Here is a 23,339-nt window from a genome sequence, read left to right on the forward strand (position 1 = left end):
GACCTTAGCTTGCCAGGCTACTCTATGACTTTTGCACTCATGGTTCTCATCATGGAAAATGTGCTTCCTTCAGACATATGGCTCACTCTGCTACCTTGTAGTACCAGACTATCATAAACACCATACACACACCAGATACACACCCAACATACACCTACATCACATGAAACCCATACCCCACGTCAGCCATGCCATGCACCATACATAAAATGCATGCCACATATACACAGACCACTCCAGACAACATACACCCATCCACACCCACTGCCCTCTCCCCTTCTTTTTCCACAGCACCACAGCTGAAACCCATATACTGGCTACCTCTCCTGCAGAGCCCTGGCTCCTGGCCTGAGCTGTTCACTCCTGGTACCCCTGTAGGCAGATCTGAGCCCAGCTGCTAGTGTAGGCAGCGGCTCCTGACTATGGGATGGAGGTGCAGTGCATCTCAAGACTGGCTCCTGCTGTTCCAATCCATGAGGCCATGGAGGACTGGAGGAACTTGCCATCACTTATTCCTTCCCCAGAGAAGCTACACTTCCGGAGTTTTCTATGTGATCCATCCCACATTTTCAATATCAGACACCTACTCCACTCCTTTCAGAGGAACTGAGGGCAAATCTGGGTGCCCCAGCCCCATATCACAGCACCAAGGGCTTCCTTCTAATCCCTCCCACATCGTCTGGGACCCTTTGCTCCAGCTGCTCACTTTAGCAAGGTGCCCTCCCAGACCTGTGAACATACTCCAACCCCCTACCCTCAACTGTACCCTATCCAAATGGGCTCAGTCAGCCTGAGCCCACAATCAGGAGACAAAGTCACTGAGTGGCAATGTCACTTTATTTATGGTGCCTGTGCTTTGTCTCAAAAATACCTTCTCCCCCTCCCCAGACAATGGGTAGGGAGGAGGCAGCAAAAATAGAAGACATCCCTCCCTATTGCACATGGACCTATCTACAGGCCCACCTGGCAGAGGCCAGTGGGACTCTTGGCACATTCCTGCATCCCTGCTGGGGAGGAGGAGGAGTGCTGGGTAGCATCACACGTGAGGTGGGATCCTGGGGCAACCACTCTGCTTCTGGATACTGATCTTTGTGTCTCTTGGTCCTTGCTTCCTTCTTGGTCCCATCTCTGGTGCCTGTCCACTCTCAGCAACGTCTCCCTACTTGGCTCAGCCTCCCATCTCTATCCTGATCTCAGAGAGTCCCCCTTGGTTCCTGGGGACTCTGTGCTTTCCTCCCGGTTCTGAGGTCCCGAGAGGTTATGGCTTCTCAGCAATTTCCCCCAGAGCCCTGTCACTCATGTTCACGCGGGGGGAAAGGGTGCGTGTGTCAGAAGCAGCAGTATAAATATGGTGCGGGAACTCCTCCAGAGTCACTTGGATAGTTTGCTGATGACTCGGATCAATGCTGCATTCTCATCCTTGAGCCGCTGGTTGTCAGCCCGGAGATCAGAGAGGGCCTAGGATACAGGGTGGAGTCAGCTGGGTGGCGCTGGGTAGGCTGGGCTCTGGCTACAGCCATCACAAGCCCCAGTTACCTTCAGCTCCTCTTCCAGCTCTGCTGCCTTGCGCTCCAGAGCCCTGCGCTCCTGCAAGGCATGGGGCAGGTTCAGAGCGGGTAAGGACAAGGGGCAGGGTAAGTCTGGGACACAGTGGGCCCACCCCAGTAGCCCAACTCACAAATCTCTCCAGTTCAAGGAGGGCGGGCCTCTCAGCAAAGCGTTCCTGCCGCTGGTGAGAGCAGAAGAGACCTAGGGTCAGGAGCTACTTCCTTACTCCACTGTAGCCAGAGCCCTGTCCCCAGAGAGGAACCTCTGACCTCCCAGCCAGGGCCAGACCCCGCCCACTGGAGCCCTGATTCTCAGTATCCCCAACACACTTATACCTGCGTGGCCCGCTCCAGCTCCACCTTGAGCTGTGCCAGACGCAGGGTGGTCTCTGTCAGGGCCTCACGAAGTCGCTCATTCTCCCTGCGGAGCTCCGTGTACATCTGGGAAAAACAGAGGATGCAGGCTGACTCAGAAGGAGCTGATGTGGGCCATCAGCTGAGAGCAGAGCAGGGTAGGGTGGGGCATGGGGTGGGATGCTGCACCTTCCGGAAGCCTCCATCAGGCTCCTCGTGCTCCTGCTTGGATTCTAGAACGAGGTCTCTCTGTGAGTGCTGCCTGCGGACCTGGGATCCACCATCCACAGTGCTGGGCAGAAGGGACAGGCCTTAGAAAGCCAACTTTACCCCAGAAATGTGTCCCAGCCTCCACACATGACCCAGTCTACCTGCACTCTGGGCTCCGTTCCGCAGGCCCCGCCTCTTCCCCCTGAAGAAGACCCCCAGAAGCTTAGTCTCTACCCAATGTCCAGGCCTGCCCGCCCTCCAGCCCGCCACCCCTCCACACAGCACCCTCACCTCTGCTGGCCCCCTCCGCTCATGGCCAGCTTTTCGATGCTCCCTGGCCGCCTGTGGTCCCTGGCCCTGCCCTTCGGGCGCCTCTGCTGGGGAATTGGTGGGAATCAGCCCAGACACTATTATAGGAACCCTTCTCTACTAGGCAGGGAACCTGATTCCATTCCCAAGTTAACAAAAGACTTTATTTCGAGAGATAGAAGGCTCCCTAGGGAAAGACTTCCCAGAAAGCAGACCTCACCTCTCTGGGCAGGGCCCTCAGCGTTCTCCACTCCAGGGACCCGAGGTCTCCGAGAAGGGTCCTGACAGAAAGGCACAGAGTCAGAAACAGGGAGACAGGCTCCACCCAACCCACTTCACCTGACCCTGCTCACCAGGCTGGGTAGGGCAGGCTGCTCTGGCTCTGGGACCTTCCCAGCCACCTTTTCTGCTTCCTTCAAGTCTGTTAGAGTTACACCCTAGCAGAGAGAACAATCAGAGAAGACTCTGACCCTGCCCTCCTCCCTCAGACCCAAGAGCACAGGTCCTAGCCCAAGCCCAAACCTGTGTGGACCTCCGAGACTGTCGCATAAGGCGGGAGCGGGCCTTCCGCTGAGACTCGGACTCCTCATCACGCACAGGCATCTGGTAGGACCTGAGTGAGGAGCCTGGACTGAGACAGTGTCCTGCTCCTCAGGAGCTGTCACACCAGTGAATGACACTATAGAAGGGTGCACATCCTAGCAGAGGACATTTCACCTCCCACAGACCTTAGACCAACAGTACTCCACAAGTACTAGACAGAGCCCTAAAGACTCCCAAACACGGCTGTCTCAGTGCTGCTTGCCCCCAGCCTCTTTACCTCCGACGGTCCCTGGAGTCGGCCAGGGGCGCTGCAGAGGCTGTGAGGACATTTGGCTTCACTATCGATCCAGGCTCCCTCCTGGAGGGTGGAACAGAGTGATCCAAAGAAGGAGGCGTGGCAGCCTCATACCTGCAAGGATTCCTTCATCAGCAAATATCCCTCAAGCCTGCAATTCTGTGCCAGGCATGGGAGAGACTCTAGAGAATAAAACAGTTGTCACTACTGAAAGGGGTCATTTCTGGGCAAACAGACAGAAAAACAAACAGCAGCCAAAAAGGTTAAGTCTGGAGCATGAGGGGAAAAGGCGCTGGGAGAAAATAAAGAGAATGAGCCGGGCATATGTACTGTGTCGATGTTAGCAAGGCAGTCCTGGTAGGCCCTAGGGAAAAGTGACAACCAAGGCAGACAGGAATGAGGGATTTTACAGGATGAGCAAAGGCCCTGAGGCAGTCAGACCACAGTGGGAGTTTTTCAGTGAGCATTTACTTGATGCTCCAGGTACTTACAGGGTGAAGGGCTCTGGCACTTTCTGGGCAGGGGTAGGGGTTATTCTGGCAAGACGGGGCTCCCTGGCCTGTGGGGGCAAAAGTAAAACAAAGGAGGTGCTCTGTCCCGAGGCAGAAGCCTGGGCACCCCACCCACCTTTCCCTACCCAACACATTTCATGACACCTACCTGAGTGGAGGCCTTCTCAAGGAGGGAGGAGGAGGCTGAGCGCTGCAGACCGAGAACGCCCTCTGTAGCCCTCCTTTCTGAAGGACCCAAGGCACCAGTGCTCCCTGTCTTCTGGAGACCAAAGCGCCTGGAAAAGGGAGCCTCTTCTGGCAGCTGGGAGAAGAGAGAAGGTCTCCATCACTGAGCAAAGCAATGATCCCTCTCCACAGAAGCTAAGAGTATAACTCCAGGAGAATCACAGGACATCACAGCCAGGGTGGGTGCCACCAAAAAATAACTCTTTGTCCACAAGGACCTAGGAAGCAAGTCAAAAGGCCACCTTCCTGACCAGAGGTGGGAGTATTTACAGTGTGCCGCCACTGCCCCAGCCTCACATCAGCAATCAGACTCACCACAGGGCTCTTAGGGTTGGAGGACACAGGGGAAGACACACCATTGAGGGCTCTTGGTTCCACAGCTGGGTGCTCTGTGGTACAGGAACAGAAAGGGAATGTCAAAGGAAATGTCAGCTGCCTCTGATATTTTGGAGTCCCACGAATCCAGGCCCAGCAGTCCTTCCTCAGACCCTACCAGCTGACGCTTCACCTCCCTCATCCTCATCTCCAATAGGAGGCCCTCCTGCCCCACCAGGCCGGCGCTCCTTTGATAGATCCTGCAAGGAGATCTTCTCTCGGCTGCTCAAACGGCACACGGAGCTCCTAGGGAACGGACAATGTCACTGTCCAAGTCTGGTGATGAGTCGCACCCACCCCAAGCCAGCCACTTCTTACCTTCTGTGCTTACTACTTGAAGGGACCTGTGACTCCTGGCCTCGGCCCTGGGAGCCTTCCTTTTGGTTCCGAAGCTGTAAGGATGGAAGGGGACAACTGGGGAAGGCCAGAGGGTACAATTCCTCCTGGATTTCCTAGCTTCCCCATCTCTGTGCCACCTCCTTACCTCCAGGGCCATCATGCATAACTGGGCTAGCCACACTTTATGCAGAGTTGTGCTAACATGAGAACTCAGTCTCCTAGCAGCATACCATATCTGGGGCTTATGCAAGCTCTCCCAGGCTTGGTCTGATTCAATTGTCACTGGCCTCCAATCTTATTCCCAGAGGGATTCTTCTACTTCCCAGAGGCTAGCAGGTTGCTCAGACCTCCTCTCTACTCTTCAGCACATCTAGGATGCTGGTTAACTGTTCGCAGGGGAGGGGACTCTTTGTCTCCTTTTTTTGGTTATCACACACAAGCTCTCCGCTCAATGACAGCAGCCACCTTCCCAGACTAAATGCAATCTGCTGCCATACATAAACCCATGTCTTCTTAACAGAATGCCGCTTGCCCCATGCCCTCCTTGCATCTCAGTACGGCACAGCACTCATCTCTGCAGAATATTCCCAGTGGGTCTTCTGGCTGGCTCCCACAATGTCTGGGCAACCTCACTAAATACTGAAATTCCAGCCCATGCCATCTGCCTGGGACCTGCATCCACCATCCCTTCACTAGAGACAACAGGAGGATAGGCCCAACCTATGTCACAGCTCTCTCCTCACCAAGCAGACAGGAAACACAGCCTCACCTCCTCAATATACCCAGAGGTGCCCCCTTTCATAGACTTCAACCAGAGCTGGGCCACCAGGTGGGGAACAGAAGGTCCCAGGACTGAGGGTATCAAGGGACAAAGAACGCCAGCCATCCCAGTTACTGTTACCTCCTCAGAGCTGCCAAGTAAAGAGGCAAACTAGAGTCGAGACTCACGTCCTCCTGTTTCTGAGCCAGTTCCTCCAAAAGGTTCATCACGTCCTCGTCAGCCAGGTCACAGGGACGCTGCCCCTGAGTAGGGGAAGGAGATAGATGATGCTGATGTGAGTCCTGCTCCCCTCCCTGCCCACCTCCTGACATGGTCCTTACCGCGTGGGTCAGCGAATCCATGCCCCCGCCATGCTCAGCCAGCAGACGGCAGGCATCCTCCACACCCCAGTGGGCTGCTGCATGCAAGGGTGTCCAGCCATCTCCATCCCGGAGCTCTGTGTCATAGCCAGCTTGGAGTAGCAACCTACTCCAAGGGACAGGGAGTCTGGGGTCAAGGGTCAAGTGAGGGCAACGGCTGATTTCAAATTTTGTTCTGTGGCCACAGTACTACTGATCGACACAAGAAAGGATTTGCCGGCAACCAGCCCTTCCCCAGCTTCCTTGCACAACTGAGCCCTCCCTCGAACCAGCAGCTACAATTCAAGCCCACAGGAAGTCCCTCACAGCGCGCAGGGATCCCACTCTTTGAATCCCCGTGTTAAAGGGTTCAGAGCAGTGGTGAGGGGTGATGAGAGAAGTGCAAGACTCCCCCACTAACCCAAGCCTAAGAGGATGTGACCCACGAAGGGCCTGTGTAATTCTAGAACCCACCTGTTTTAGAATACTGGATCTCAACAGTGTCAAGCAGCACATACAGACCCAGACTAACACACACACACACACACACACACACACACACACACACACACACACTCTCTCTCTCTCTCTCTCTCTCTCCCTCTCTCTATCTCTCTCTGGAAACATCATCACTGGAACCCTAACTTACAGATAGAGACAGGTAGCATCAGTGGGTCGAGGCTGAAGAGGCTGCTCAACCTCCTCCAACATACAGCACAGCTCCACCACAGACTAGATCCAAAGCACCAGAATGCTAGAGTTGAAAGAGCCTGGCTCAGCCAATGACCTTTCAGAAAGTAACAACCAGGGAGCTCTCCAAACTCATCATAGGGCAAGGTCTCTTTTGAAAGAAGTAGAATGAGGTCCTGTGTGAGTGAGCAAGGCCACAAGCATGGGGAGACAGAGATGCCTGATAGATGCCTGATAGACTGCAAAGCACTAGGTCCTGTCTGGGCTGAGACTTCCTCCCTCTCATTTCCCAAGATACCCCTGCTTCCATCCCAGGGCATGTTGGGCTTCTTGCTAAATTCCTACATGCTATTGCCCACATCAGTACTAGCTGTGTTCCTCTCCTGGTTCATATCGTAGGAGCCTGCAGCATGTTACCCAGTCATGCACCCTAATCCATCAGCACTTCCTCACCTAGCAGTTTCTTTGCCTATTACATGCTGTTTATATCTTCCCAAGGCCAAGGATTTCTTCTTATAAACTTAAAGTTTTATTTACTGTTACTGTGTGTGTGCACTGTGTGTGATGTGAGCATAAGTGCCACAGCACGGAGGAAGATCAGAGGACAATAGTCACGGATTGGTCTTTTCCTTCCACCATGGCGCCAGGATGAATGCAAGTCACCAGGCCCTTATGTGGCAAGCACTTTTACCTACTGAGCCATCTCACTAGTCTAGAAGCCAAGGTTTTCAACTGGATACTGCTACACCCGAAACACTTGTGGCAATGTCCAACAACTGAGTCAGTGGTGTGCTAGCACCTGGTGAGCTTTCAGTGGACAGGACAGCCATCAGAATAGAATGACCCAGTCCATCACATGTCTGTCATTAGCTATGGTGGCTATGGCTATGGTTCATACCTGAAATGCCAGTAAGGCTACGAGGATGGGCAGTGTGAGATCAGCCCAAGAGGCCAGCACCTAACAGACATTAAGTAAATATTTACCTCTACTTTTAATGAGAGTAACAGTAAGACTTTTAATATAGCTAAAAATAATGACAACAAATTTAGTGAACAGATGAGTGTAAATACAAACCTACACAAAGAGGTTATCACAAAATCACAAGATTCGTCATCACTGCAATCCCATCACTAAGAGGCTGAGGCAGGACAACTATATATCAAGTACCAGGCTAGTCAGGATTTTTCAGCAAGACCTTATCTCAACTAAAAAAGAAAGAAGAAATTACAGGGGAGGGAGATAGGGCATGGCGGCTCTCACTGTGAATCCCAGAGGGACACAAAGGAGAGAAATCAGAGCTTAAAGACTGATGAATTGAAGCTCTCCTTGATCAACATGAGGTACTGACTGAGAAAGCCAAATGAGCAAACACAAGTTGTAATCACTCAGTTCTTGCCCAGGGCTGGGACAAGGACTCGGAACCACATGCTAGGCAAGTGCTTCCCACTCAGGCACCCTCAGCCCCTCACAGGGAGACTCTAGGTACGAATACACTCATGTCCGCACCCACAGCCCATGGACACTCCTAAGCCCCAGTGCTTAGGTTCTGTGATAGGAGAATGAAGTCGTCCACAACCAATACACGTTCTCTACTAACAGCCTCACAAACTAGGGAGATGGCTCAGTGGGCAAAGCGTTTACGCACGAAGACAGGCATACTGCTCACTAGCATGTATTTAAAAACTGAGTGGACATGGCAGTCCATCTGTAATTCCAGCAGGCAGAGGAAGGGACAAAAAAAAACCCTCAGAGGGAGAGGGCTAGCTAAAGTTGCCAAAATGGCAAGCTCAGGGTTCTGCCAGAGACAGTTGCAACTAGAAAAAAATACACCATCAACCTAGGGCCTCCACACACACGTGAATGTACACTCACACATAACAAGTGCCCACAGACATGCACGCACGCGCACACACACAGACACACACCATACAATCATTAGCCAGACGCAGGGTCATGTGAAAACAAACTTAGTCAATGATGAGAACTGGGTAAACGGAACACAGGCATTAAGAGGTTCACACACTTCTGGAATGTTCTCCTGAAAAGCAAATGTTCACATTTGCTTTCTTTGCCTCTGTTTCTGACTGACTTGGGATGTAGATGCCATGACAGGTGAGAAAGTCACAATGGGTTGATGGAAACTTGAGGGTTCTTTGGAAAGTTGGTTGGGAGGTATTTTGCTGGGGCAAACACATGAAGAAACACTTTGTTAAAGTGGACACAGGCGTGAAAGGCTAAGGCAGATTCGTGAAGGACCGTTTGGCTGAGGCAGACACAGGAGAGACGATGTTCTAAGGACACGTGATGGAGGACTCTTTGCTAACACAGGCATGAATTGATCCGCCTTACAATGTGTAGTTGAGCTGCGTTTATTGGGACTCCATAGAGAAACACACCAAAAACCTTCTGGTGGTGTGCTGCAGTTTCTTGTCAGTTCTGCAGCCTTGGACAGATTGGATTCAAGTGCTGAGGCAACAGCAGAGACACAAAACAATCACTCTGGCCTAGCTCACCTCATCACCTCGATGTAGCCCTTGGCAGCAGCCACATGCAGGGCAGAGGCCCCAGTCCGGGGGTGCCTGGCCTCTGGCATAGCACCCCCATTCAGCCAGCACCTTGTGTCATGAAGCAGCAATTCTTCTTCAGCCCGCTTGGCTGCCTCGACATCCACACCTGGAGGAATGAGGCGATGACTGGTGAACTCATACAAGGTGGTCCTGGAAACCCCCATGACAGTTTCATGGTCGCAGCTTGGCCCTGTGACTCAACGAGTCCTCTCATCCAGTTCTCTGCTTGGACCAGAAGGCCTGAACTAATGCAGGACTTCCCAATTGTGCTCTCTGCAGACCTGGGAACCACCAAGGGTCTTAAAGAATGGAAACCACAGGTCTTGACCCATACCTGTTTTTTGATTTTAAATATGAAACCTCAAGTTTCCCAGGCAAACCCAGCACCTGACACATCTAAGTCTTCCCATCCCTCCCATCCCTCCCATCGCAATCCACAGTCCAGTGCCTTCACATAAGGGAGCTTCCTGACAATTCTGCCATCGCTTTAGACACTGCAAGTCCAACTGTGCACCAGCCAGGCGAGGTGTCGCACGCCTTTAATCCCAGCACTCAGGAGGCAGAGGCAGGCGGATTTCTGAGTTCAAGGCTAGCGTGATCTACAGAGTGATTTCCAGGATAGCTAGAGGTACACAGAGAAACCCTGTCTCAAAAAAATAGAAAGAGAGAGACAGAGAGAGAGAGACAGAGAGAGGAAAGAAAAGAGAGAAGACAACTGCACGAGTGCCACCAGCTCATGGGAACTTGGGCCGTTAGAGTCATGCACCTAACATCTTATTAGCTGAGCCATCGCCCCAGTTCCCCTCACTGTTTTAAATGCACCCAATTTAAAACTTGGCTATTGTTGTTTTTGTTCTGTGTGTGTATGACAGTTTTCTACTTCCCAGGGGAGCCTCAGACTCACTACCCAGCAGAGGATAAGCATCTTATCTACCGGCCTGCACCTCCCGGGCCAGGGATCACAGGCTTGCACTTCCACACTAGCTTACATGGTGCTGAGGATCAAGCTAAGGGCCATGCGTAGCTGGTAAGCATTTTACCAACTAAGCCACATGCCCAGCCTATGACTTAGAAACCTCAAACTACATTTGTGGTTCACTCAGGATCTCCAGTGGGTATCACTGGCAAAGACCTTAAGGCAGAACCTGGCTAAACACCAAGGGGCTAAAGAGATGATTCAGCTGCTAAAGGCTAGGCTCAAACCGAGACAAAAACCTACACAAGGGGGTAAACTGCAGAGACTCACTAGTTCAAGGCCAACTAGAACTAACAAAGCAAGATCCTGCCTCAAAACACCAGGGATCAGAGTTTAGTCCAGTGGCAGGATGCCTGCCTGGAAACATAAGGCTCCAAGTTCAGCCCAGAAATACAGTGGGCTGAACTTTCCAGCTTCACTCCACTCCCTTACAACCAAGGTTGAGCAGCTGCTTCCTCAACAGATACACTGTATACTTCTGCCACCACAAAGTTATAAAAAAACAATCCCCAAGGTTTGTTAGGGATCTTCTTTTTCATCCTAAACCAAGACCAACTCCACTCAGACACCAGCTGTAGCTAGGCGCTAGCTACCTGGTAGCAGTTGGATCCTGGCTCCTTGTGTCTCCTGGCCAACTAGGACTTCCCTTGTAGTGGCAGAGTTGAAGAATGTATGGCTAACGTCCATCTGCAGTGCAGTCACAGAGAATAGAGCAGGGAAAGCCAGGACCGCCCTCTTCCTCCAGACTCCTGCTTCCTTAAAGGGAGTCACCGAACAGTTCTATCAGACTGTGGCAGGGAAGGGGAAGGGCGGCGTACATTTGCTTTTCTTCAACCACTACCCAGTATTCCTGTGCACACTTAAGGGTGTCCTGTGCTTTCCACACAGCTAGAGCTGCTTATGTGTGTTATTCACAGTTTTTCTTGTATAGGCTGTTTTGGGCTGGCTTGTTAATTAGGATTTCTATATGTAACACAATATGTGTGCTGTTTGTGGGTATGTCTATATACATGTGTGCCTGGCGCCACCGAAGGTTAGAAGAGGGTGTCAAGTCCCTCTAGAACTGGAGTTAGAGGTGCCCATGTGGGTGCTAGGAACTGAACTGGAAGACCAGCAAGAACTCAACCATTAAGCCACCAGCCCCTCTACCTTGTCGTGAGTGGATCCCTCACTGATTCAGCTAGCCCGACAGACAGGCTTACAAACCACAGGGATCCTTCTGTGCCTGCCTCCCAACAACTTGCTAGGATTTCAGGTACTGGCTGGGCTTGTCTACATGGTTGCTGAGAATTCGAACTCAGGACCTTAGTGTGTGCAGCTAACCCCTCTACTACTGACTTACTTACATTCCTAGTCATGAAATGAAGGGTGTGCGCACATGTGTGTGTGTGTGTGTGTGTGTGTGTGTGTGTGTGTGCACGCGCACTGAATTTGCTGTAAGAAAAAATGTTATTACATATATTTTATTGTGTGAATGTATATGTGCACTCAAGCACATGCGTAAAGTCAGGCGACAGCTTGCAGGAGTCACTTCTACTTGGTAAAAGTACCAACCAAGTAGATCCTAGGGACTGAAGTCAGCAGTCAGGCTAATGTCAAGTGCCGTCACCCACTGAACCATCTCACCGGCCTGAAAATAAAGCTTTAATGGCATCCAGCCACATCTGGTTTTTCTCATCTTGTCCTTGGCTCATTTCCCTCTATAGCAGATGGTAAAGTCATTATAATAGGGACTGTATGCCCTGTAAGGCCTGAAATATGTACTGTCCACCCCTTCACTGGTAAGTCAGCTGACCCCTGCTGGGATCACTTGCTTATAAATCAGGCACCACCCGCTGTCCAGTGGCAGCACCAACCTTTCCCTTACCAACAATAAACACTGTGCAATATTCCTGTGCACTTACACCACCTACAAGTACAAACGCCAGGTCAGAAACTCAGGTCCGCAGCATCAAGCATGTTCAAGTCCCGCATGAGCACTCCCTCCAGGCACAGCCTTCCTGTTACTCAAGCTGGCACCTACAACTCCCACAGACCATTGTGTGTGCCTGTCTGTGGGATTCAGTCCTGTCCTCCCTAGCTGTCAAAGGAGATGGCTTCACCTTTCCCAAAAAGCACTTCAGTCCCCTTCCTATCCTGTCCCCCAGAGGAGTTTTGCGGAGGCCTGACCCTGCAGCCTGAGCCACAACAGAACTGCTAGGACCTGGCAGTACCCACTCTTCCTCCTTCGGTAACCACATCCTGACGTCCCTCCCCCTATGGCTTCTGAGTGACTCTGCTCAAAGCCTGGTCACAGGGTGACAAGTCCTCCTGCATAGTGACAGGCGGGCTCTGCGTCTGACATGAATGCATGTGCCAGAGCATCACAGAGAAGCGGCTCACTGAGGTGGGGCTACTGTGTTCCAGTTGCGCAGCAGACTACACTGCTAGAAGCCTTGCTAAGCACCTCAATGAGAGAACATACCTGACGTGACGCCCGCCAAAGCAGCTGCTGCCATTTGAGATCCATCTCCAAAGACTGACACACTGGGCTTGGAAAGGTGGCTCAGTTTGTAAAACATGCACCACACGAGCATGAGAGCCTGAGCTCAATCCCAGCACCAATGTAAAACACCAGGCACGGTGGGCCACTTGCAATCCCAGCACGGGGAGGCAGATGGACAACGTAAAATGCCAGGCACAGTGGGCCACTTGCAATCCCAGCACGGGAAGGCAGACGGGAGCCAAACAAGCTCTAAGCTACTGAGCAACCCTGTCTCAAAACTCAAAGAGTACGGCTGAGGGTCACTTTGACCTCTGGCCTCCAAACATAGGTGCACACATACATGTACTTACAGGCATAGGAAGAACTAAATTTCTACACACATTAAACAGTCACTCTAACGGTAACTCTATCCTACCACATTTTTATTACATTCATTTATTTGGGTATATGTGTGGGAATCACAGGTCAGTTCTCTGCTTCCACCATGTGGGTCCCCGGGATCAAACTCAGTTGTCAAGCTTGACAGCAAGCACTTCTACCCACTGAGACATCTAGCCAACTCCCCCAACCCCTTGTTTGTTTAGCTTATTGAGTCAGGGTCTCTCTGTGTAGCACTTGCTGTCCTGGAACTCACCATGCAGATAAGGCTGGCCTCAAACTCAAAGATCCGCCTGCCTCTGCCTCCTGAGAGCTGGGACTACAGAGATGTGACAGGATTAAAGGCACCACAGCCAGTTCTACTCCTAGTGTTATCAGCACCTGGACACCACACTTGATGCTCTGCCTCCATGAATTTGGGAGCTCTACTAGTGTAATTATTCTCAGTATCTCATGTAAATGAGAACTGCACACTTGTCTCTGTGTGGCTAGCTTACTTCAGTTGAGCCTGTAAGGTTCATCCAAGCTATTAGATGAGTCAGTCTCCTCCTTCCCTATCTGTATAGACCACATTTTGCTTATCCATCCCTTGATTGAGTTCCTACTCTCCCTGATTCTGAGGAAGGAATCCACAAACTAGGCCAAGTGCCACAGGCTGGACTAAGCCACACCCAAGCCCTAAAATACTGTAAATATGCCTGCACGGGACTTTCTCACTGCAAACACCACAAAATGTAAAAAAGAGAACCAGGCATGGTGGCTCACTGCTACAACCCCAGCACTCAAAAGGCTGAGGCAGGAGAATCTCAAGACCACACTAGTCTACACATTAAATTCCACAACAGTCTAGGTCAGTTAACTAAAGTAACTAATAAGATAATAAGCATTACGGGTCTGGATGTTGGGATGCGTATTTTGCTGGGCTGTGGTGCTGGGGACTGGACTGCCCACACTCAGTAAGCGCTCTACTACTCAGGAGCTTCCACTTCCCCTCTGCTTGTTTTTATTTTGTTTTTATTATTCTTCATTGTGTGTAACTGTGTATCTATGCATGGGCAGAATCTGGTATTAGAAGAGATCAGAAGTACAAGTTCCCTCCAGATGCTGAAGCTACAGTGAGCCCAGATACAGTGCTGTGAGCTGAACTTGATCCTCTGGCAAAGCCGAAAGTGGTGTCAGGGACTGAGCCAGCCTGCCTGCCTGCCTGCCTTTCTTTCTTTCCTTCTTTCTTTCTAGACATCCAGCTCTTCATTTATTTATTAAGTTGCCCAAGTTGGCTTTGACAGACCTTGAACTCACTATTCATCAGGCCTGGCAGAATAGAATCTGAGAAATGTATCAGCACCAGCAGGAAGAAGGCAAAACCAATGGGCTCACCTTCACTGAAGCCTCTCTGTGGGAGAAACTCAGGCCTCAGCACAAGCTACCTTGAGGCTCTGAGGGTGAAGGCCCCAGGCTGCTCCTGCCTCCTTGTTGGAGAGGGCTGAGCAGCAGGGCCTGAAGAAGGAGGTACTCTCCATTATCTGGGCAGAGTCTACAATATCAGCAACATAGTCTCAAAGAGCTATGGAGTGGAAGGGAGGAGGGCAGGCTGAAAAGGGAAAAACAAGAAAGATATTGATGCCTATGTGTATGGAGGGAAGAGAGCAGGACAAAGCAGTAAAGGGCGTCTGTTTAGACTGCAGTTTCATCTCTGAAATGTCCGTAACAGATTCCTGAAGGCAGAGGCCTTAAGAGACAGGATGGGAAAGGGGACTAAAAATTACAGGATTTCTTTTGAGGGTGACTTTAAAAATGCTTTGAAATGAATGTGGTATTGACTCTACAACTCCGTGCATTACAGCACAACCACAAACTGAGCACTCTGGGTGAACTGTTGGGTGTGTTGATTATAGCCTCAAAGCTGCATTGTTGTAAAACCACTGGTGGGCTGGCAGGCTGGCTCAGCAGGTAAAGGTGCTTGCCACCAAGCCTGACAACCTTGAGCTCCATCATTAGGACCCACATGGTGGAAGGAGAGGACTCCCACTCCTGTAAGTTGTCCTCTGACCTTCACAAAGCGTAAGCTTTCCCATTAATGATAAATTAAATAAACCTAATAAAAAAGACTTTTAAAACAGCAGCTGGAGTACTGGCATGCGTGTATAATTCAAGTACTCAGGAGGCTGCACCAGGATTGCTCCAAATTCAAGGTCAACCTGATCTACATAGTGAGTACCAGACCAGCCTACATAGCAAGACCCTGTCTCAAAGATAAATAGGGCTAGAGACAGGTCAGCAGTTATGAGCACAGGATGCTCTTCCCGAAGTTCCAGGTTCAATTCTCAGCACCCAGTGTGATTCACAACCGTCTATAACTACAATTGCAAAAGGGTCTGATGCCTCGGACATGCATAGGGGACAGACATATTTGCAGACAGAAAACCCGAACATGTAATTTAACAAATTCTGTGATAAAGCCAGGAAAGGGTCTAAGGTAAGTCATAGTACTGAGGCAACTTTTCTGTGTTTGAAGTTGTACCAAAATAAAGTTAGGAAAAGGAGTGGGAGCTTGGCTCAACCACTGCTGCTGCTCCACTATAACCCAGTGAGGCTTCTAACCTCTGGCCTCCATCTCTTGGTGCCGACTGGCTACCAAGCATCCCCAATTAACTCATAGCCATCTGAAACTCAATATGGCAAGATGTTAAACCCATGTCTTCCCACCTTAGGTGGTAACATGCAAGAACAGGGACGCCAAGACTACACCTCCTATGATCTGTTTGTCCTCTCTCCCCTCTTACCTCCTAACTGGACACTCCCCAGTGTAGAACTGAAACCAGGGTACAAGGGCATCTTACGTTCCTGGAGAGCCTGCTAAGCTCCACAACATCCCCAACCTAGCCTGCTTCCCAATTCCTTTCCTTCCAGGCTCTACATTAAAGAGCTGAGATCCACCCAGCTACAACCCAACTGGCTCTGGATACTGATTTGTTTGTGTGCTGACAGGATCTCATGTAGCCCAGCCTGGCCTTGAACTTGCTTACTACATAGGGGAGCATGACTATTACTCAAGGCTGGGATCACAGGCACGCAGCACCACAGCTGGTCTGGACACTGGACACTAGCTTTGGAAGTCGGCAGACAGGGATCTCGAGCCTCTTTCAGAACTTGCTGTTAAGAACACAAGCACCTCATCCAGGGAAATGGATAGGGTCAGACATGGAGATGCAAGGGGCTCCTAGTTCCCACTCAAAGAAACCAGGACACAATGATGTTGGGAGCTCAGGACAGAATCCACCATATGTCCCAGTCCCTCCTAACTCATGGTAGGGTCTAGCCATCTTGCTCCTTACTCCTGAACAAGCATTTGCTCACAGTACCTCAATCCCTCAGTTCCTTGGGGCTGAGGTAACAGGCACACTCATAGCAGCTAGTACTCTTATTCTATGTCTGGTAGTGTCTCACTAGACCCTTGGTAACCCTGGCACCTCCACTCCCATTTTACTGGGGAAGAAACAGAGGCATAAAGAGAGCCAGAGTCCAAGGAAATGGGCAAGACCTTTGAGTCCAGACTCCCAAATTCCAAAGCTCTTAATCCCATAGGCCCACCTCGGCGAGTGATCTCTGCCTTCAGCAGCCCCTCCATGGCATCTGACTCAGCCAGGTCCAAAGGCAGGTCCCCGTCACTGTTGACAGCAGCAATGTTGGCCCCATGGCTCAGGAGGTACCTAGGGGCAATGAAAGGTCAGAGCTGCCAGGCCTGGACTCAACACCTAACCCAAGCCCTGCCCTTCAACCCTTGCCTCACCTGGCAATGTCCAGGTACCCACAGGAGGCAGCCACATGCAGAGGCGTCCAGCCCTCGTTGTCTGCCTGGTTCACAGTAGCACCCTGCTCCACCAGGAAGCGAACGACTTCCAGGTTCTCATCTATGCAGGCCTAAGGATGGGAACAAGCCCATCAGCTCTCATCTCACCCAGCCAGAGGACCAACGAGGAGACTTTTCTACAAAGGCAGACCCAGAGACCCAGGGCCAGCGAAGGGTGTGAAAAGCAATGCTAATGGCCTTCAATGTAAGTCCCAGGGGCCTCCAGACACCCGCCGCTTAAAATACCCTAGTTACTCCATGTTTGGGTCATCTGAGCATGAAGAGTTCATGGAGACAAGAGCAGGTTCCAGAAGCCAGGATGAAAAAAGTGGACATGGAACATGTTGGGCTGCCATCCCTGCATGTGATTGCTGAACATATTCTTGAGATGGAGGAGTCCCAGAACCCAGACATGGTCTCCCAAAAGGCAGGGCACTTTGAGCAGACACACCCCAGTGTAGGTAGTGTCAGAACGCTCACCTAGCCCTGACTTCCATTCAGAGCACAAATAAATAAATAAATAAATAAGATTATCATACGTATGCAGCACCTCCCAGAGACACAGTTGTGGGCCAGGGGCATATTTCCCAAATTTTCCTGTGCACAGGTTTCCTCAGAACATCTTTCCCCCAAACACCAACACCACACTACACCCCCGCTTCCTCACTTTAGAACAGAAAACTTGGGGAGAGGAAGGCCTCACCCTAGCTAGCACAGTACTCAGGGCCATAGGAGAAAGCTGGCCCCAATCCCTGATGACACTGGCTAGATGCTGGAACCACTGAGTCGAGAGAGGGGGCTGGGTCCCGACTCCTGAGCCCTCATGAAAATTAACCCCCTTCAAGTTCAACCATCTGGAGAAAGAGGGAAGGAAGCTACAAGGGCCAAGAGCATGAAGTCATGGAAATTTAGGCTGCAAGAGGGGGGCCACACGTGCCCTGGGAACGGGATGAACTCTGGGCGTCACTCTGGGCTCAGTTTATTTCTACTCTGTTGTCATGGTGACGGGAGGGGGGCAAGGAGGCAGATGGGCCTTTCCCTTTCAAGGGCCTGGCCAGGCACCGGCGTCCATGTGAAAGATGCCTGAGGCTGGGCACCAGGGACTCAGGAATCTAGGCCCACCTCCTCCTCCCTCAGACACAGAGCTCTAGTCGATCCTCTTTTCTTAGACTTGCCCCTCCTCCCTCAGATCCATGTGTTTGAGCACAAAATCTCTCCCCTGTTCAAACCTAGGACTCTTAACTCCCAGCCCTGCCAACCATAGACCCAACTCATAGCCATTATTGGGCAAGGCAGATTATTGGACAAAGGGAAGAAAAGAAAAAAAAGAGTATCCCTGTCTTGGTGAGGTAGAAGTTGGGGCTCAAGAAATATCACGGCAGGAAGCTGATGCCCCAAGGAGGGTTTAAAACTGAAAACACAGCTCCAGGTATAGAAATCAGGAGACACCAGAAGTCACCAGACAGAGTGACCAAATGTCCTTGTTTTCCTGGGACTGAAATTAGCTCTTGGAACTTTCACTGCTAAAGCCAGGGCAGTACAAGGTGGTGACAGCACACTCACCCCACTCTAGACCCAAGCTCCCTCTGCGTACTGGCCCTGTAAACCAACTGCTCTCTTTGCATCTCCTTTCCCAATCATCCAAGCCTCCTGCAAAGCCCTGAAGAGTGAGTTCACCAAGGTATCGCAGCGGTGGGAGGAGAGACCCACCTGGAAGGCTGCCTGACAGGCCAGGCCTGAGGTTACAGGTCCTGTCAGAGGAGGTGCTCTAGTGCCTCCAGCAGATGCAGAGGAGAGGGATGCAGTCAGAAGAGAAAGCTCAGAAGCCAGGGACTTGGGTGGTGCTAGAAGTCTGAACTGCTCTCCTGCACTGTTTAAAGATGCTGAGACCCTGAGAGGGGCCGCAGGGAAGTAGTGCCCTGCTGTATGTAAAGGAAAATGTCCCAGACAACACTGGGAACTCATTCCCAGGGTACACCGGCAGATCATGTAGGCCTCAAGGAGGAGCTTCCACATGACACTTCTCACCAGAGCTTCTAGGGACAGAGGTGACCACTGGTCCCATTCCACAAGTAAGAAAGCTAAAGGACACAGAGAAAGAACACTCAAGATAAAAGAGACAAAGAACAGACAGGCAAACAGACATTAAGTCAGTACTGATTGACTGGTTTTGTTTTTGTGACTACGTCTCATGTGGCCGAGAATGGCCTCAAACTCACTCTGTAGCTGAAGCTGACACTGAACCTCCAATCACCTTGCTTCCACTTTCCAAGCCCCTGGTTTCCTGAGCTCTAAGTACCCACTCTACCACCCAAGCTACATCGCAGCCCAGGACGGATGGATTCTGGGTGTTTTTTCTCTACCTGCAAGTGTGAAAATTGAACCTGTCAAATACCCTCGCTCTGTTTCCCATCTCCACAGGCAGCAGGCGTCCCTTCCAGGATCCCCTCTGTTCCCACCAGTAACTGAACTACGGGATCCTAGCAAGAAGAGAGGACAACCCAGGAGATGGAAGTTGCCATGAAAGAAGCTGCCCACCAGAAGACTGACATTGGACCAACACTGAGACCAGGAGGGAGAACTGGGATGTAGGCTCTTGTGTGACTTATCTTGTTCTCGGTCATCCTAACTGAATAAAAGCATCCTGAATCCAGAAGAACCCAAGCAACAACACAAGATGGTCCTGACTCTCGGGCACAGAGCACTGGAAAAAAATAATGTGTGGAATAGGTTCTAGAATCCTGGGAGGTGATAGGGTGGAAATCTAGGAGAGAGGGCACACTTTTTGAAGAAGGACGTTGGTTGCCTAAATAAAGTCTAGGAGATGAACCAACAATAGGTGAAGTGGCCATGTAATTCCAGAAATAAGAAGGGCAGAGAAGGGCCTGGCATGGTGGCGCACGCCTTTAATCCCTGCACTGGGGAGGCAGAGGCAGAGGCAGAGGCAGGCGGATTTCTTAGTTGGAGGCCAGTCTGGTCTACAGTGAGTTCCCAGCCAGGGCTATACAGAGAAACCCTGTCTCGAAAAAAAGAAGAAGAAGGAGGAGGAGGAGGAGGAGGAGGGCAGAGACATAAGGACCTGCATTTGAGGATGGCCTGGGCTACATAGCAAGACCTTGTCTAAAGGAAAAACAACAAAACAAAAGGAAAAGTGGTCCAGCTCCTCGAAGAGCAAATGCCTACAAGTTTCCAGGAAGGCAAACAATGTAAACAGAGAAAGAGAGTTGAGGAGAAACTTCTATAAGAGGTGACAAGCTCCCCAAATTGGGGGGGGGGGGGATGAATTGATAATGTAATTAAGGACATGGGATTGTAGGTAAGAGAAAAGATTAAAAAAAAAAAAAAAAGCAAAGGATGACGCGACAGAGGAAATGCCTTTTCAAGGAAACAACGTGGTACACTGTCCTGAGGCCACAACGTACAGCACAAGTCACGGGAAGAAGAGGAAGGCACAAACAGGATGGACCTTCAAAGAAGTGACACTGAAGGACCTGGGCCTAAAGAGGGTCAAGTCAGAGTGCAGGAGAACGAAACCACAGGCCTGGGTCAGGAAAGACTTCAGCACAGTCAAACAAGTACCAGCTAGGAAAGGAGGAACCCGGCCAGCATAGGCACGGAAGTAAGCGATGCTGCAAAAAATGCACGGGAGAGAGATGACAGCACGAATGACAGAGAAGAGGCGGCCACAGAGCAGGCGGGATCCTCAGCGATGGCACAGTCGAGGGGAGGTGGATCAGGGCCGAGGAGGGAGGATGCCCGAGTGGCGAAGACGCGGGGCGGGGGCGCTGACCTGGTGCAGGGCGCTGATGCCATCCGCGTTGGTGGAGTCGAGCACGGCACGGGCAGGCGGAGGGACGGCGGGGTCGGACGCAGCGCCGGAGCCGGGACCGGGATCCGCTGCGCGCAGCATCAGGCGAGCCTCGTCCAGATCGCCCCCCGCGCAGGCCGCCAGGAACTCAGCGGCGCGCTCGAAGCGGACCGTGCGGGCTCGCCGCTCCCCGGGGCCCGGGTCGGCGCCCGCCCGAGCCCCCCACTGCCGCAGCTGCTCCTGCCGCCGCTCACGGGCGGCCGCAGCAGCCGCCGCCGCCCCCGGGCCCGCTGCCGGACCATCCTCGCCGGACATCGCGCCGGCCGCTCGCCCGCCTACTAAGCGAGCGAGCGAGCACCGGGCGACGAACAGCCGCCACCCGCCCGCCCCGGGGGCCGCCGGGAACCGCCGCGCGACAAGCACCGCCCAGAAGCTCGCCCAGCCCCCGCTCGGTATATTGACGTCACGGCGCCGACCCAAAGCCCTCTGGGTAACCGAGTCCCGCCTGAGACTTGCGTAGCTATCGCTGGGGGCAAGGGCCTAAAAAGAAGCCCCTCGTAGCGAGCTGGGAAGTGGAGTTTCTCCCCATTGAGGAGCCTTGCATAACTTGAGCAGATAGGTTAGAGAATGAGGCAGCCGGCAGGCCGGCAGAAGTGCTGGGAAATGGGTTCTACAAGCGGAAGTCTTCGCTAGACTCGCTATATATCCTGAGGCACGTTTAGAAATCCGGAGCTGGAAGGGGTCGAACGAAAAACTCAAAAGGCACGCCCTCAATCCCAGCACTTGGGAGGCAGTGAGTTCGAGGCCAGTCTGGTCTGATCCTGGTCCTGAGTTCCAGGACAGCCAGAGCTACACAGAGAAACCCTCTCTCGAAAAAACAAGCAAAAAGAGAACTGCCTAAAGGAGGACATGTCCCTAGGGAGTGCTGGGAATCTGGGTAGAGCGGCCGGACAGGCTACTGGGGCATGCTGGGAAATGTAGTGTACTTTGTAAAGTGACTACCCCAAGGCGCATGGGAAATGATAGCGGATAGCGGATCCTGAGAGATAGAAATAAATTTTGCATACTTTTTACGATTTGTTTTGAGATAGGATGGCGCTCGAACTCATTAATAATGCCCTTGAACTTCTGATCTTCCTGTCTCCATCTCCTAATTGCTGGGATTACAGGAGTCTGTTTGTTTGTGTGTGTGTGTGTGTGGGGGGGGGGTTATTTTTGTTTTGAGACAGGGTCTCAGTATGTAGCCCTGCCTGGTTTGAAGCTCACTATGCAGACAGAATGGCCTCGAACTCACAAAACTCCGCCTCCTCCTGCCTCTGGAGTGATGAAATTAAAGGAGTGCCACCATGCCGTACTTGTTTTGGTTTTGAATCTGTCCCTCTCCCATCGGCTATAAGTAAACTCGATTTGTTTTCTTTGAGACCCTCTTAGTCCTAATGACTAGAACTAAGCCTGAGAGTAGGCAATAAAAAATATTTCGAATGAATGAATGAATGGGCTCCCTAAGGCATCAGGTAGACCAAGGGCCGACGGGAAATTGAGTTCTCAAACAAGATTAAAGCTTGTCACCGCCAAACTCATCTTTTAACATGGCGATAAAGTTCCCGAGCAAAGTTCAAGGAAATCAGATAACATAGGGCAAGCTGGGAAATGTAGTCTCAAGGCCACGCCTCCAAAGGGTTCAGCTCCAGACTTCCAAATATGTCTCAGAATGCAAGGTACCTAAGAAGTCAGTTTCCAGACCAAGAACGAGCCCACGTTTTCTAGTGGTAATAATTCCCTGAGCATACCAGAAAGAGGGCCCTCAAACATGACCAAAATAACCACATACTTTTCTTCAGCCCACCTGGGGCTGCAAAAGACACTAGGAATTATAATTCAGATTGTATCATGCTCTCTGGGCCTGATTTTGTTGTTCGGTTCTTTTTTTTCCTCCCCCCACCCCCTTTCGCTCCGGCCCTGCTCTCTCCAGCCCATAGGTTTTTTGTTTGTTTGTGTTTTGTTTTTGTTTTCTCATTAAGGAAGGTTGTGAGCCACTCAGTGGTTGCTGGGATTTGAACTCATGACCTCCGGAAGAGCAGCTAGTGCTCTTAACTGCTGAGCCACCCCCTGGCATGACTTTGTAAGTCTAAAATGTGATGTTCCACTAGGTTTGAAAGTTTTTCCAACAGATAAGAACACCTAATAAACACCTGATAAAAATAATGTGATATTTCACATTATCTCCCCTAAAAATCCAATTTGAGAAGGATAAAAAAAACATTTTGAAACAGGAACACAGACCTACCAAAGTCTTAACAGAAAGCTGTCAAAATTTGCATAGGGAAAACAAACGTTTTTCCTAAGGGGAACTAAAGCAGCCCACCCACTCCATAATCTTTGGATTTATGCAGAGAAATAAGCCATAAAAAGCTCGAGTCCTGGGAAACAATGGTCATAAATCCAAAAGGATAACCCTGATATGAGATACGTGAACCCTACCCCACACCACACACACACACACACACACACACACACACCCACCCTTCTTCCCCAAGGCAAGAAGTCCATCCTTGGGACCCACAAGGAAGGAGAGCACTGACCAAAAACTATGTTCCGGTTTTGAGTTCCTGAGCACAGCATTCGTGCACACCCTTCTAACCACTGAATGGGAGAGCAGCAAAACTGATGACTGCTAAGCCCTTGCTCCTGCCCCAGAACCACATGTCTTTTGCTAGTCGTTCTAGTCATTGTACATGTATGCTTACGTATGACAA

The 23,339-nt window shown here is 51.2% G+C and overlaps 1 protein-coding gene across 5 annotated transcripts; it reads right to left on the reverse strand.

The window, feature by feature from the left end:
* Nucleotides 1-818: 818 nt before the first annotated feature.
* Nucleotides 819-23,063, reverse strand: Ppp1r12c (protein phosphatase 1, regulatory subunit 12C). Of its 5 annotated transcripts, none has more exons than XM_006539767.4 (22): nt 20,566-23,063; nt 16,716-16,846; nt 16,517-16,635; nt 9,033-9,192; nt 5,811-5,955; nt 5,658-5,732; nt 4,689-4,762; nt 4,489-4,616; nt 4,311-4,384; nt 3,919-4,071; nt 3,750-3,817; nt 3,241-3,372; nt 2,943-3,033; nt 2,774-2,857; nt 2,641-2,701; nt 2,403-2,488; nt 2,273-2,313; nt 2,091-2,193; nt 1,884-1,988; nt 1,679-1,729; nt 1,537-1,587; nt 819-1,458 (listed from the first exon to the last, which is right to left on the reverse strand). In XM_006539767.4, exons 1-22 carry the CDS (start codon nt 20,896-20,898, stop codon nt 1,372-1,374), a joined length of 2,352 nt encoding a protein of 783 aa, XP_006539830.1. In that variant the 5' UTR covers nt 20,899-23,063; the 3' UTR covers nt 819-1,371. The 5 variants fall into 5 exon arrangements, 3 of the variants coding, with proteins under 3 accessions (XP_006539830.1, XP_011248804.1, NP_084110.2); NM_029834.3 differs by having other exon boundaries at nt 821-1,458; nt 2,403-2,485; nt 20,566-20,980; XR_881691.3 differs by lacking the exon at nt 2,273-2,313 and having other exon boundaries at nt 2,403-2,485.
* Between the last annotated feature and the right edge of the window lie 276 nt (nt 23,064-23,339).

This window comes from Mus musculus, chromosome 7 (assembly GCF_000001635.26).
Source record: "Mus musculus strain C57BL/6J chromosome 7, GRCm38.p6 C57BL/6J".
Classification (NCBI taxonomy): domain Eukaryota; kingdom Metazoa; phylum Chordata; class Mammalia; order Rodentia; family Muridae; genus Mus; species Mus musculus.